Source organism: Pteropus alecto, unplaced genomic scaffold (genome assembly GCF_000325575.1).
Source record: "Pteropus alecto unplaced genomic scaffold, ASM32557v1 scaffold16, whole genome shotgun sequence".
Lineage (NCBI taxonomy): Eukaryota > Metazoa > Chordata > Mammalia > Chiroptera > Pteropodidae > Pteropus > Pteropus alecto.
The window spans coordinates 1,338,035-1,353,411 of record NW_006438867.1 but is presented as its reverse complement, the minus strand read 5'-3'; the positions used below and the strand labels follow the sequence as shown (position 1 = coordinate 1,353,411).

Here is a 15,377-nt window from a genome sequence, read left to right as displayed (position 1 = left end):
AAAAGGATAAGAAACAAGCTTTAAAAAAAATCTGTGAACACAATTTTATAGGGGAAATAGGTAATATGATACGAATTCTGAATTTTAGCTCTAGAAAGTTTGAACAACTATAAATATTTTTCACTGAATTTAAGACAAAGAAGACAAAATTCTACAAAAATAAAATTTATTAACCAAGGCATTTGTTACCTAATGTCTCACCCAAATATCTAGATGAAGAGTTTTTTCTTTAATATCCAATTCAACCACTCAGTAGCTGGGTATATTTGGATAACTTCTGTAAATGCCCTGAGGACTAGTTTCTCCAGTTATTTATGGAGAACTTACTTAAAACAATTCTAATTTTTTAAAGTCATATGACAACACTATATAAACAGAATTCATCGTAATATATTGTGCAATACATTTTTGAAGTTGAATTTAAGGAGACTGCGGAGATATTTAATTTTTAAATTCTATGATTCCCAGGAGGTCTGAATTTTGGAGAATATAAGACAAGAAAAAAGGCATAATAAAGGTAAACTAGATAAATAATTTTAAAATAGTGAAATATACTAATAAATTTGTCTCTTTTAAAGTCATTGTAAACATATTTACAGAGACATATAGATGATTTTGGGTAGGCTGATTTTTAAGGGTACTGGCATCTCTGCCGAGTATAGACTGTTCTGCTGCAAACACAAGGCACAGTGACTGAGAACAGATTTCAGTACTTGATGTCTGCTCTTCAACAAAGTGTCATGGGACTAGACAATCATTCCCTTGACTAAATCCCAGAATTATTAAGAATTATTAAATATTATTGGAAGAGTGTATTTTTATACCACTGATTACCTTTCACTTTGGATGAGAAATTTACTGCTTCTTTGAGAATAATATAATAAGTTTACCACTCTTAACTCTTCATCATTTTTTTCTTTATACCCCAACAGTTACTCAAAAAATTTTATTGATCGGGTTTGTGTATTTGATTTCCCAATTTTGTCAAGTTGCTACCTGCATCAAGGCAAAAAAGTGAGCATGATTTACAGTATTTTAATTGCCAGCCAGGAAATATCTGATTTAAAAAAATTTGATGTACAAATATCCAATTTATGAAACAGTTAATATCTTAAGGATGATTATCACTTTGAAAAATAATTCATCGTTTTACAAAATAATTCACTACCTTTTCTTTTTTTCTTTTTTTCCATTTACAGAGCCAGTTTCCCTACTAAAGTTAATATACATTTATTTACATGAATATTTTTAGGAATACATCTATCACAAACAGAGAGGTACATCGTCATAGCATTCTTTCTTGTAAATGGGTTTGTCAAAGTATATATATGATAAACAAAATGCTATGAATTTAATCTAATTCTATTAAAGTTAAACTAAATTTCTAAACATTCTTTCACCTAACCCTGGCAAAAATAAAATAATCAAATAAACAAATAATAAAGGTGAGCAACAATAAGATCAAGAGAGTGTGAAACACAAGAAACGTTATTTATGCAAAGAAGATGTGATGTCAAACCTATCTTTGTTGTTTAGAAATTGTTATTATTAGACATATGAAAAGAAATGGAAAAAAACCCCCAAATTACTCATTTAAAGACCTCAGACTTGTAATTTTTCTGTTGTTTTATGTTTTCTTATTTTTTCCCCACTGTTCATCTTTCTTAGTGATACTTAATATCACTATATATTTAGAATAATATTTAATTCTAGAATATCTGATACTAACAGTATCCAATACTTTGTTTAAATTTATAAATGTATATGTCAGTGACATCTGAGGGTCGTTAGAAACCTCATTTCCGGAACACTGAAAAGCAAGATGTTACTGGCTCCAAATAAATTCATTTGTAGTCCCTACGTTCACCTGTAAAATTTCAGCACCCTAACCCCAGATATATATAAGCTACTGGGAAAAAAATTTGGGGTTGCCCTTATTGTTGGTGGTGTTATTCGAAGGAACAGAGGAAATGTAAAATTAGGTTCTGGTAGAGTATGTGTAATAGGTGATGTATATAATCTTTGGAGAACAAAACAAAACAAAACAAAAAACAGAGGCAGCAAAAAGGAATTATTGCAAAATATCCCAAGTTTATATTTCCCCTACTACCATATGTATGATTTAGAACAATTTGGGTATTTCACTGTCCCAAGGGTACTTATTTTGGGTCCTAACTTATTTGAGATAAAGGTGTGCTTGAAGAAGAATGTTCATTAGGCTTATTGTTTTCTCCAAATTCATCTGGCCCATCCCTAAATCCGTAGGACAAAACCAGATTTAAGAGTGAGAAGTGTCTCACTGCCCCCAACTTTTCTGAAGACTAAAATCTAGCATTTCAAGTTGAATTCTGATATTCCAAAACAAATGTTTTTAAAACTAACTTCTATAATGTAATGGAGTCTAAAGAAAATATATTACATTTTTACTTTTGTATATTCCTCTTGCTTTACAAGAAGGGACACAAATTTATGGAGTTTATCAAATGCATTCTCTCTCAGAACATAGCATTTCAGAAGTGGCATTCCTTCATTCAACTAAATCCCATAATTATTATGTACACATGTTTTTGCTTGGTTTAACCATCTGAGGAGTGGTTAAGAGCATGGCTCTGAAGGACACATCATAGCTCCATCACTTACTGTGAACCTTAACTTAGTATTTGCCTCAGTTTCTTCATCTACAACGTGGCGATAAGAATAGTAGCTACCTCAGAGTGTTGTTATGAGCAGTATATATGTGTTAATACATGCATAGCACATTAAAGAGTGGCTGGCATTGTTATTGCTATTATTCCTTATTTTTGATGTATGATAATCAAAGTTTTGTAACACTATGCAGTTTTTGGTTAATGCTAAATAATATAAAATTTGTCTAGTTCATGGAAATAATTTTTGAAGTAAAACAAACTTAGCACTTTTCTATTGATTTGAAATAAATGATAATTGCATGTAGTGAGGAAACTTTTATTTCCATGGTGGCATAAACAGACACAAGTTATACAATTTAAACTTTAAAAAGTTGCCAGTACCTGTTTTATATCAAGTAAACACTTTATATCAGTGGAAACACTTTCTTTTTAGTAGTTCAGTGAAAGAATGTAATATATGCTAAATTACCTTGAAAACTACAGACGAAACAAGCAATTAAAGATATTGTCCCTACGGAGAAAACTATTTCTACATCTATTGCTAAAATTAATAATTATTTTTAGTAATTTTAACTTTAAAGAAATATATATCAGTCACGGGGGAAAAGAAAACTACCAGGTTTTTGCACTTCTTTTGATTAACAACAATATTGCACTGATTGAAAATAGAATTTAATTTTTCTTAGATTTAAGATTGTTAGAATGAATTCACCTCAATATTAGCTGCATGCAATCACTCTGCTTTGTTTAAGTTGCTTTAACTATTCTAATTTATCGTGATTCTTTTCTGGCACTGAGAAAGTTTGCCACCTTTTTGAAATCCAGTTATTCATAAAGTGTCATATTTATACCGATCAGCAGTTGAACTTGAAAAAAGATGTTTAAAAAAAATACTGGAAGTAAAACTTTTTTCTGAAAAAAAAATCTTAAAAATTATCAATCATCTAAATTTATCAGAACAAACATTTCTTTACTTTCTGAAAGGAAAAACTGTACAAAGTAAAACTATGCTAAGTATATCTGACTTTCATTTTAAGAAAGTTTGATCATGACCCTATGAGAAAACTTGCTTGCTTTAATTGTATACAATTATTAGTTAAAGATTCTTAAGAAATAATTTGCTAATATTTGTGTTTTAAATCTAAACTGTAGGGCTGAGCGTAAAGTCCTTGAGGAGTAACCATCTCTAGAGACCCTAAAAATTCATGAAAAGCTCTAATGTATCAGCTACATTGATTTTCGCATATAAAAATATCTATTATGGGAGTCAACTACCACATGAAGTAAGTTGCATTTGTTTTAATTGAAAAAAAGATAGCTAAAATTTCCTGTGGGTTACTGCAACAGTACAAGAATACAAGGTACGTTTATTTATTAACAAAAAAAATTGTAAAACAAATTGTGAAAGCCAAAGCAGGCTACAAACCAAGGATTTTTGACAGCTTTTGCCTTATTTAAAAGTGTTACACATTATTATGCCACATAAATGCTACAAAGTGTAAGTTAGCATTTGTAATTTACTCTTAAGCATCCCCCACCCCCCCAACTCAGAGCATTATGGGAAATATGTATGTATGATAAACGCTTTCTCCTTCCAGTATCACAATCTTGTGGTCACATAATCTTCGTGGGTGACTGTGTCTGTGAGGGTTACATCATAGTCTGTACTAGAGTCTTCTTCCTTTGCGTGCTTCTCCTTTGGTATTATTGGAACAGTGTCTTCCACCACCACCCTCTCTGACTTGAACGAACACATTCTCTTGCCCATCTGTAAACCCAGGCTGTCCGTGTTCCTTTCCCGATGGTCTACAAGTATGCACTGTTCACTGAGCCCGGGGATGCTCAGGTCGCCCCGTGAAGCTAATCCTCGAGATTCCAGTTGAATATTTCTCTCCAGTGGTCCCTCAGCTTGTTGACGAGCAACCTCTTCTGAAACAGAGAAGATTTGATTTGCATTTTGCTCAGCAGCGTTTTGTTTTGATCGTCTATGAAATAACCCGAAGGTTTTTATATCTGTCACAAAATTCATTTTTCTCTGCTTCTCCCGCAGGGGCTCCTGCACCACCAGCGCAGAGCCGTTGCTTATGTTGTGTCTTTCTGCAATTGCAGCTGATCGCGGGTGAATCAGAGCTGTTAAATCAAAAAGGCTGAAGTTCTTCTTCTTGTCTTTGCTGCTACCTTCGTTATCGCTCTTTTCATCTGAGTCTGCTGGATTAGGAAAGTCTTTCGTGGCCTGAGCAGACTGTACTGCAGAGAGTTTGCTTCCTCTTAGTAACCCCAGGACTTCAAAGCGAAAACTAGAAATGTCTTGCTTTAGTTCCTACGTGAAATTTAAAATGATGAAATTAGTTTGTGATTTAAACAAAGAAACATTAGGAAGCAGCATTTGCTCATTTCATATATGGGTTTGATGTGTTTTCACTCATTTTTAGGAGTTAGGATGCCACTCTGCTGAGGTTCCTTCAAGAATTTCAATTTTTTCCCTGTGTCACTGTGATATCTACTAATTTTCCTACAAGAGTTCTATAGTAATAAGAAGACTTCTGAAGGATAATGGAATAAGAAACAGAAAGAGTTTTCTTTTCCACCACGGTGTTGTTGAGAATATATTATGTTTCTGGGGTGACTACAGTTTCAAATACTTCCTTCTACAATATACGTCCTCTTTCAAGTCACTTCACACTCTCTCAGGGATGCATTTTGTAAAGATTTTTAATATAGGCACATTTTGCTATATAAAGGGACGTTTATAACAAAATAATTAAAATGGAGTCCACCCTTCCGAGTTGACATTTCACTGCTTACTGTCTAGGAGTTAATTTCACCCCATCACCTGGGTCAGCCATTTAATCCTCCAAATTGCTTCAAATCAGACAACATTTCTGAGATTCATTCTTTTTTTCTCCTCTTTTTGGACATTTGAATTCTCCGTCCTAACCTGATGGCAGCCTTTGAGGTAGTCTCCTGCCTCCAACCTATCTCCCAAAGCACCATGAATCATTTAACTCCAAAATTTGGAATGTCATGGCCTCAAAGAACATTTTGGGTCCTAGCCAACTTTCATTCTGTGCTTTAAGTTTTGCAATATACCTATCTTCTTAATGAATTGGCTGCTTACCTTTGCTGTCTGTCAAATCTGATGCTTTTCTCTGTTAAAAATGCTGTAGGATTTTTTTCTTTGCTTTTTGCCTATAAGATTGTATTGACTTTAATTGTTCTTCCAAAATATCTAAAAGCTCATGCATAATAACAGGTATTTTATACACAAGAAATGAGCACACATATATAATTTTTCATGTATTTCACCTATCTCCTCTGATAGAATAAAAAAAAAAAGAACTCAAGGGCAAAGACTAAGTTTATAAGTGTAACTCAAATCTGCTACCAAAGATGTGCAAAATGCAGTTTAAAAAAATTTTTTTTTTTAGGATATTGGTTACTTGATATTTCAGGATTAGAAATCAGATTGAAATTTCAAAAACTAAAGCTTATTCAGTAGAATGTTGCTGAGATCAGCAAGTCAGAATTCTACCAGGCCCTAAAATTTTCTCTGTCTCCAAACAAATCCTCTCAATATTTCAGATTAAGTATGTTTGAAAACAATGTATTTTGAGATGAAATGTCATCACTTTTTTTCGATAATTTAATAGAGCATTAATTTAAAAATCAGAAGACACACAGGCTTGTTGGAACACACAGCTGAGTTTCCAGCTGTTATTGATTGATTGATTTTCAATTAAAGATGACATTCAAAATTATTTTATATTAGTTTCAGGAGTACAACATAGTGGTTAGACATTCATATAGTTTATGAAGTGGTTCCTCCACAATCAGTCTACTACCCACTTGGTACTATACATAATTATTACAATATTATTAACCATATTTTTTATGCTGTACTTCACATCCCCTTGACTATTTCATAACTACCAATTTGTACTCCTTAATCTCTTCTCCATCTCTGATTTGAAACGTGTTGTATCAGGTTCCATGCTCTGCAGAATCTGCTTCTTGGTGATTTCATCGTGAAGGGAAAATGGTTACCTTAAAGTTCTCTTCAGTCAGCCCTTCTTCGGTTTTGGCATCTCTAATCATCGCAGCAACATATCGCTTCACCAGGTTCCTCATAACTTCCTGATTTATTTTAAAACAACAGAATTGATATTCAATGAATAAATAGAATTCCTTTCTTGAGTCAATTCTGAAGAGGGGACTGCACTTTATTTTAATATAAATTTCAAGATAGAATAACTTACTTGATACTGGTGATGTCTTCTCAAATTATCAGCAGCTCGCCTCTGAAAAGGGAAAGAATGTTTACTTTTCAATTATATTGATGTATCATTATTTTAGAAAATAATTCATTTGTTCTTTTAATATTTTTTTCATTTCTTCAAAGTGAGAACTTGCTACACAGTGAACAAAGCTAGAGAGTGCTTCATATGAATCAAAAAAATGAGTGAACCAAACAACCAATTGCAAGGTTATAATTTTATGGTATTTTATATATAGAATGTTAACAAGTAGAAGTGTTCTTCTAATATAAGGCGAGAATTAGGTAATGATGGTTGATACACACCCCAAATCACTTGAAATGATGCTAAGAGACACAGATGGGACATATCAAATAAAAAATAAAATAAATATCAAATAAAAGTAAAAATTCAATAAAATAAAATGCTAGCATTATAATAATATAAAAGTCTTCATAAATATCAACATATCAAGATAAAGAATTTAGCCATAATATACATCTAATCAAAAACCTTGTTAGACAATCAGCTTCTCAATACTAATTTCAATCAGATGTGCATTAAGGAAATATTGCTCTTTTAATTAGATGGTTCAATTTAACAAAAAAGAAAATAAAAGAATTTATTCTAACATAGGGCTAATTATTTTATCATTTTAAAAAAACGTGAATCCCAGCTATCATTTTGAAGAGGTCAGAATGGTTTGGAAGCAGGGCTATGGTTAGCACAGACATGATTTTGGAAGAAGATGTTTAATGACTGTAGCAAAGTTTATTATAAATTGAGTTAAATAACAAATGATACTAAAATTATATATTTGCAGATTTCACAACTAAGATACAAGGAAAAAAGTTATCATCATTCCAATTTTATGTATGTTAAATAAATATCAGTATTAATTCTTAAAGAGGAAAACTGACCAAAATCTAAAATAAAAATATTTCTATAATAAATGAATGAATCTGGTAAATTGTGAAAAAAATGAAAGAAATAACATATTTTGGGTTTAAATAAGTTTTTGACCTTGTTTCTTACTAAATAAATATTTAATCATTGGCTGATAAAATGAAATTTTAAAAAGAGTTGTGCATACATTACTGTGAAATGGTATTAGAAAAAAATCAAACAATTCTTTTATTCTCTTCAGGAGAATAGGGGGAAATGATAGTTTCAGTGGCCATAAAAATGGATTTATGTTTTATGATTATTAATGACTTTTAGAAACAGATGAGACAATGCTTAACTTCCTAAAGGCCGCTAATTATTTGAATGCTATTTACTGTAACATAAACCTTAAGAACTAAATTTTCAATATGATTATGGTATTAATTAAAATTGGAAATTTGAAACAATACCAAATTAGAACATCTTGAAAAAGTATTTTATGACTTGGCCACCAGATGGAGATATGTGACTCTTTTTGAGACATAACTAAGCTAAAATCTGAGACAAAAAGCACTTCTAGAAGGAAACAAGCCTTCCAGATCTTCTTAAATTTATTTCCTGTGAACACAAATGTTAAAGCAAACTATACCAACTTATTTAACACTCTCACTATAAATATTGCACAGGCGATCCATGTTCCATGATTCTGAATTTAACATAGGATTTAATTGACTCGATTTTTATTATTTTGGGTTTCTATAGCATTTTGCAAGTCTATTTTAGTCTTTAAAAAGCCAATAAAAATAGTCAGCAAAGAGCAGTTCAAAGCCATGATTTAACTTTAAATTTCCTTAATGCAAAACTAAAACTAAGGATGACCGAATCAGAAAATTGTGAGCAATAAATAAATATTATCAGTCTCTTTTAGTATTAAAAAGAGCATAAACTCCTTCAGCAGAACTTTACTCATATACAAACTTTAATATTTGAATACAACTATACAAAATCAAAGATTACATTTTAAAAATAATTTCAGGTTTATTTGTCTAGGGAAAATTAAAAAAAAAAAAAAATAGTCTGCCAGAAAGAGAGAACATAAAGAAAGTTTACTATCATAAATTTCAGGAGCTTTCTATATTCTTAGCCTAGGATAAGGCTAAGGTAATATAGTTAATTGTTTTTGCCCACCACTTTTTTTCCAATTTAAATAATAATACTACAAAACTATTTTTGGTCTCCTAATACTATATCAGTTAACTGAACTTCAATATCCCAGGAAAATAAGAATAGGTGACGTTAACCACCTTCTGAATATTAAAAATTAAAAATGCAATAAATTTACAAAATGATAACTACTAAATTATGTAGCTCAGATATCTTTCATGTCTATTTAGCACCATAGAATTGATTCTTGTTTTCATGACCATGACCATTATGGCTCTCTATTTTCTTTTTTACTTTCTGGAAGCTAGAGTGATGTGATGTTATGAACATAGACTTAGGGTCATAAATGGGTTTGAAACTGACTGAGCATGACATGGCATTTGTCTCTGAGGCCCCCTCTGTTCACCGTTTTCTATTTTGCAAAGTGAAAATAAACTCACTAGGTGATTTTGAAGATTAAATGAGATTATAAATTTAAGGCACCTATCACTAACTAATGTTAGTTCCCATTATCTTTGCATTTTTTCCTGATTAATATGATTTAACATTTTTTTAAAAATATTCTTGAATCAAAAAACTTGTGGATAGTTTGACACGTATCAGGATTACCTCTGAGGAAGTAAAAGAATATACTTAGATGTAATTGTCTCTTTGCAAGATTAGCATAGTATTTCATGCTTGAGGAGAGCATTTTCTTTAGCTACAGAGCTGTATGCTCTTAGCCTAGGCAGTAGAGGTTTGGAAGTAAGAAATTTATATTTAAGTAATAAGGTGAGGGGATATTTTTAGTAAATATAAATAAATATTTCTGTAGGCAGTCATTTTTGTTTCTTTAAGATTTTATTTTTTAGAGCAATTTAGGGTTCAGAGCAAAACTGAGGGGAAGGTACAGAAATTGCCCATATTCTTTCTACCCCCACACATGCATAGGCTCCCTCATTATCTAGATACCCCACCCCAGTGGTAAATTGTTACAATTGATGAACCTACACAGACACTTCATAAGCACCCAAAGCCCATAGTTTATATTATGATTCACTCTTAGTTGTATACATTTTAAGGGTTTGGACAAATATATACTGTAATGACATGATCTTTATGGTATCATGAAGATTATTTTCCTTGCCCTAAAAATTCTCAGTTCTACACCTATTTACTCCTCCCTCCATCTCTACCTCTGTCAATTACTGATTTTTTTTTTTATTGTCTCCATAATTTTGCCTTTTCCAGAATGTCATATAGTTGGAATTATATAGTAATTGCCTTTTCAAATTGGCTTCTTTTACTTGGTAATATTCATTTAAGTTTCCTCTATATTATTTTATGCCTTGATAGCTCATTTCTTTTTAGAGCTGAATAATATTTTCTTGTCAGGATGTACCACAGTTTATCCATTCACCTACTGAAGAACATATTGATTACTTCCAAGTTTTGGTAATACAAATAAAGCTGCTATATGAATCCTTGTGCAGGATTTTCATGAACATAAGTTTTCAATTCCTTTCTATAAATACCAAAGGTGTGATTGCCAGATTGTATGGTAAGATTATATTTAATTTTGTAAGAAAACATTAAACTGTCTTCCAAAGTGGCTGCACCAATTTGCATTCCCACCAGTGATATATAACAGTTCCCATTGTTTCACATCCTTGTCAGCATTTGGTGGTGTTTTCAGTCAATCTAATAGGTGTGTAATGCTAGTTGGTCATCTGTTTTGGGGGAGAGAGGCAGGTCCCAAAAGTTTTATGAACATCTCTGCATGATATTGGACTTTTGCTATGACTCCTGTGAATTTTCCTTTGTGGGTTTCTATGTCACAAATCTTAGCTCATAGGACCAATACTTCATGTTCATGGCAGTGAGCAGGAAGAAACCAGAGATGAATAAAATATACTTTTTGCCCTTAAATGGCTTATAATCAGTCTATTAATGGAATGCCAAGAATACATATGTCTATGGATGAAGGCAAATACAAAACAAAAATAAAAAAATGGAAACTGCTATTGAGACTGTTATTTGAGTAAGGGGAAGGAAGACATACTATTGAGCTAAGAAAAAAAATCAGTAACAGCTTTCAAACAGGGAACAAAATTTTAGATTTAACATGAAAGAATCACAAGCTTTTGACTGGTAGAGATGCAAAAGTGTTCTAGAAGATTGGAACAGGGTGAGAAAAATGCTGGCACCAGAGAGTAAGAGACATGTTACAGAAACTTCCACTAGTACAGTATCAACGACAATAAGAGTATGTAGGTTAGATTATGTTAGAAAGTTGGCACGGGTTCTTTATGTAGAATCTTAAATGGCATAATGAATTCAGTGGTTTCGACTAGTCAAGTGACATGTGATGAAAATTTAACTTCCATGATAGTTATGTGGCAGCAGAATTAGGTAGAAAAAGATATATGCAAGATAATCAGTAGATAAAGTTGGAATACCATAATGTAACTGAAGAGTAAAGTGAATGTGACCTACAATGATAGAAGTATGAATAGAAAGGAAATGTCGAGGGGGGACACAAGCCAGGGGATTTTGACTCTGGGGTGAGACCATGATGATACCATGCTCCCACCATGCATGATGTTAGTGCTATTAAAAAATCATAATGAAATCAATTTTGGAGATGTTGATAGAGGATACTAAGCTGGAAATGCCACTGTCCAATTTACATATCTGGGAAAAAGTTAGCACTAAAGAAGAAGATTTGAGGACTATATGTATAGATGTGATAGTTTTATGATCACTAATCCACATGTCTCAGCATGAACAAAAGAAAATTATCATGGGCAATAAAATTATTGATAAACTGTGAATATGTCAATTAAGAATGTATAAAATGATCCTCTTTTTAAAATAGTTTTCTTAGGCTAACACTAAAGTTAATTTAATTCTCCAACTTCCCAGGACCTACCTAAAGTCTAGGAAAACAGACTAAGATTTAAATTTCAATACATGAAAATTGACATAGAAATTAAGAACAGACGTATTATCAGAATGAAAGAACTGTTCCAGTCTCATTACCTTGTCTATAAGTAAGGAAAGCAAGTCCCACAGAGTTAAGCGAGTAACTGAAATACTATAATATTCTCATGGCAGTGCCCATTCTAGATTCCCAGGCTAGAACTCATTCTTTACTCCTTGCTCTTTCTATCAAGAAGATATCAAGAGACATTTGAACACATCTGCTATGTGTTCTGTGACTTTGCATCCATCTCACAACACATCATAATTTGAGGGTCAGCATCCTTACCGTGCTATCCATATTTAAATAAAAATTAATACTCATAAAGTATATAGCACATGTCGTATTAGTTTTCTAGGGCTGCCATACAAAGTACTACAAATTGGTTGGCTTAAAACAGAAATTATTGTCTCACAACTGTGGAGGCCAGAAGTCTCAAACCAAGATGTTGTCAGGGATATGTTTTCTCTGAGACTCCATAGAATCCTTCTTTCCGCTTCCTAACTTCTAGTAGTGGCTATCAATCCTTGATGTTTCTTCGCTTGCAGCTGCATAATTCCAATCTGTGCTGCCATTTTCATTCACATGGTGTACTCTCTGTTTCTCTGTCTTTACATGGTCATGTTCCTATAACCTACTCCAGTATTAGCTCGTCTTAACTAATTACATCTGCAACAACCCTATTGCCAAATAAAGTCACTTTCTAAGGTATTGGAGATTAAGACTTCAAAATATCTTTTTTTTTTTTTTTTGGTGAGCACAATTAAACCCATAATATATGTACTTATTTTTGCAATAAACATGGTGATAATTTTTGACAATTAATGACATTGTTAAATATTATATACTAGAACTACTATCAATAATATATAGTATATTTGCAATCTTTTTGCTGGGTGAAGATCAATTAAGCTTCAAAGGGATTTACTATCATAAGGGAAGACATTACATCTCATAATTACTACTGGAAATAACCAAGAACAGAATTGACCAATTTGTGTTTATTAAAGTAATAAAATAAAGGACTCTTTTAAAAAAATTACCTAAGTGAGTAAAGGGTATTTAATTTTTTCAAGCTATTCACATGTTAAATTTTAATTGATAAAGTAATTTACATTGACTAGGTATTCTCTATCTTTACTAGAAAATAATAATCTAAGTAGAATTATAGCATGGTGGACCTAGGTTAGAAACAGAATTTCTCCATGAATTTGGAGAAATTTGTGGAGTTATATTTGCACCATTAAAAAAAATTAGATTGGTTGTCAGTTATTTTTAAGACAGGAAAAATGGACCACATGACCAATTAAGGATCTTCTTTCCTTAACTTGGCATTTAGGAAAAATATTTTGGAGGAAGATGTATTCTTTAAGTGGGCAGTTTTCTTTGTAAACTGTATCAGAGTTTAGCACTGTGTGCAGAATCTTCCTTGGCAGGTGCCCAGGGCATACCTCTGTGCCACATTAGCATCACTTTCAGTTTGCAGGCTCCTTCTGATTTGTTAGGACAAGACAATGGCAGTATTTGGATCACTGAACTAATGATAAAGGGAAATACCAACTGGTGAGAAACCTCTGCTGCTGTGAGGTAACTTCAAATTTCAATAAAAGTGTCAGGTTGCTTTAGAGCAGGAAGAGTTTTGCAGCCACAAAAGAAAGGGCTCTGGGAAATCAGCTGTGATATTTTCTCACTCTTTCTCACTAGGTCTCTGCAGTCCACTATGTTGGATGTTGGGCTCACTTCATGTAGCTGATTCTCTGCAGTCAATTTCAGTGCTGTTTTCTCTCACTTCCACTCTGGTTTTGTTCAACCACTAATTTTAAACCTACGAGTTATGCCTTTTATTCTTTGCTTTGCTCAGTGAACTTCTGAAGGAATGCAGCCTGTTGTGTTCTTCTCCTTTTAAAACAAAGTAAAAAGGCAAGAGGCCATTCCAGGATGTGACCCGTTTTAAAAAATTGCAGTTTGGCTCATTTACAGGTGGATCTACATATTGTTCTCTATAAACACACTTTCTAAGCATATTAAAATAAAATAAAATCAAATCTGAAGACTGGCATTATCCACACCAAATATAAAATGAAATGTAGGAGGATAAAATAAAATAAAATGAAATAAAATGAAATGAAATAAAATACCGAGTATTCAAGACCTTGAAAAGAGTTTTTGGTAAGAATATAAAGCAATTCATTCTTCTATGTCTTGGGCAAGAAAAATTAATTAAAAGGCCCTGTCATCATCTCTTTCTTCAGAAAATTAGGGATTGAGCTTTACTCACAGATGAATACTGACATATCTGTAAGATTTATAGTTAGGCCTACTGAAAGAGATGAAGATTAAGGAACAACACATTTTGACAAATTATCCCTAAAAGATTAAGTCTGAAAGGCATGTACTATTAGCATTTTTCCTTTAATGATGACAGGTGGTGCCATTCACAGTTTCTAAATCTCTTGCAGTGACCTAACTAAGCATGTTTTTGTGGCAACCCATCAGGTGTGAGTATTCCACAGGTAGTCCCAGAGTTGAGGACCCTAATTAGGACGGTGTTTCATGGTAATGTAGGGATAAGACAAGAGAATTAAAACAGTTAAATCAAGCTACATTCAGTGCTGATCAGCACTGAAGCCAGGCCAGAAGACACCTGCAGAACAAAGAAAGATTTCTACTGGGATTGCTAACATTTCCCCACACAATGAAGGGGAAACAGGAAAACAGAGTCTTTAAGTGGCTACTCCACACAAAATAAAATCGGTCAATTCTCTATGGCTGGGAACCTTATGGATTAAAGATAGGAGTGCCAGCAGGCCTTTTACGCTAGTCCATATCAAAGTAAAGGGGTAAAAATAGTCTTTAAACTGTAACTCACAGAAACTAAAGAATGATATATACACTGAATTCCCAGAGATCCTTCTCACTGTCTTTACTCTCAGTCCCTTTCTCTCTGTCCCTCTCTTTCTCTCTGTTCCTCTCAGTCTTTACTCTGTCTCTCACTGTCCTGAGAGGAGACCATGCTTTGTCTGTGGAGTGTTGCTTCTTTTCTAATAATTTTTCCTTTTGACCCTAACATTGGCATATGTGTTGAATTCTTTCTACACTCTCTGCCAAAGAACCCTCTTCTCTCTGTGCAGGGCTTGGTCTCCTCCCACTTGGGGGAATTTGCTCTGTCCTGTATCAATATGCTCCTTAATATGTGCTCCAGAGAAAACTAGAAAGTAGAAAACATTAAATGGAGTAAAAATTATTTTTTAATAATTTTGTCAAAAGACCTAATATTTTTTTGTTTAGCATATTGACCTATTAACTTAAACATTCCATTTAGAAATCTGATCTATGGCATTAAAATTGTTTTATATTAAATAAACACTTTGGTGATGTATTGCATTAACATTTTTACTTGAATTAAGTAATCTGCACCTCTTGAGCAACAAGTACAGATGTTTGTTTGTTTTCTTTTAGTTTAAA

At 32.6% G+C, this 15,377-nt stretch overlaps 1 protein-coding gene across 4 annotated transcripts in view; it reads right to left on the bottom strand.

Annotated features, from left to right (window-relative positions):
- Positions 1 to 3,987: 3,987 nt before the first annotated feature.
- The window catches only part of TRPC4 (transient receptor potential cation channel subfamily C member 4), a 219,057-nt gene continuing 207,667 nt past the window's right edge, over positions 3,988 to 15,377 (bottom strand). Inside the window, exons 9-12 of one of the 4 annotated variants that reach the window (XM_006915786.2) lie at positions 6,905 to 6,946; positions 6,693 to 6,782; positions 4,827 to 4,968; positions 4,191 to 4,577 (exon numbers count right to left, since the gene is read on the bottom strand). In XM_006915786.2, coding sequence (XP_006915848.1) covers positions 4,249 to 4,577; positions 4,827 to 4,968; positions 6,693 to 6,782; positions 6,905 to 6,946 — 603 coding nt within the window. In that variant the 3' untranslated portion in view covers positions 4,191 to 4,248. Of the gene's footprint in view, positions 4,969 to 6,692; positions 6,783 to 6,904; positions 6,947 to 15,377 lie in introns of all 4 variants that reach the window. The other 3 variants (XM_006915788.2, XM_006915784.2, XM_025049523.1) reach the window with 3 other exon arrangements.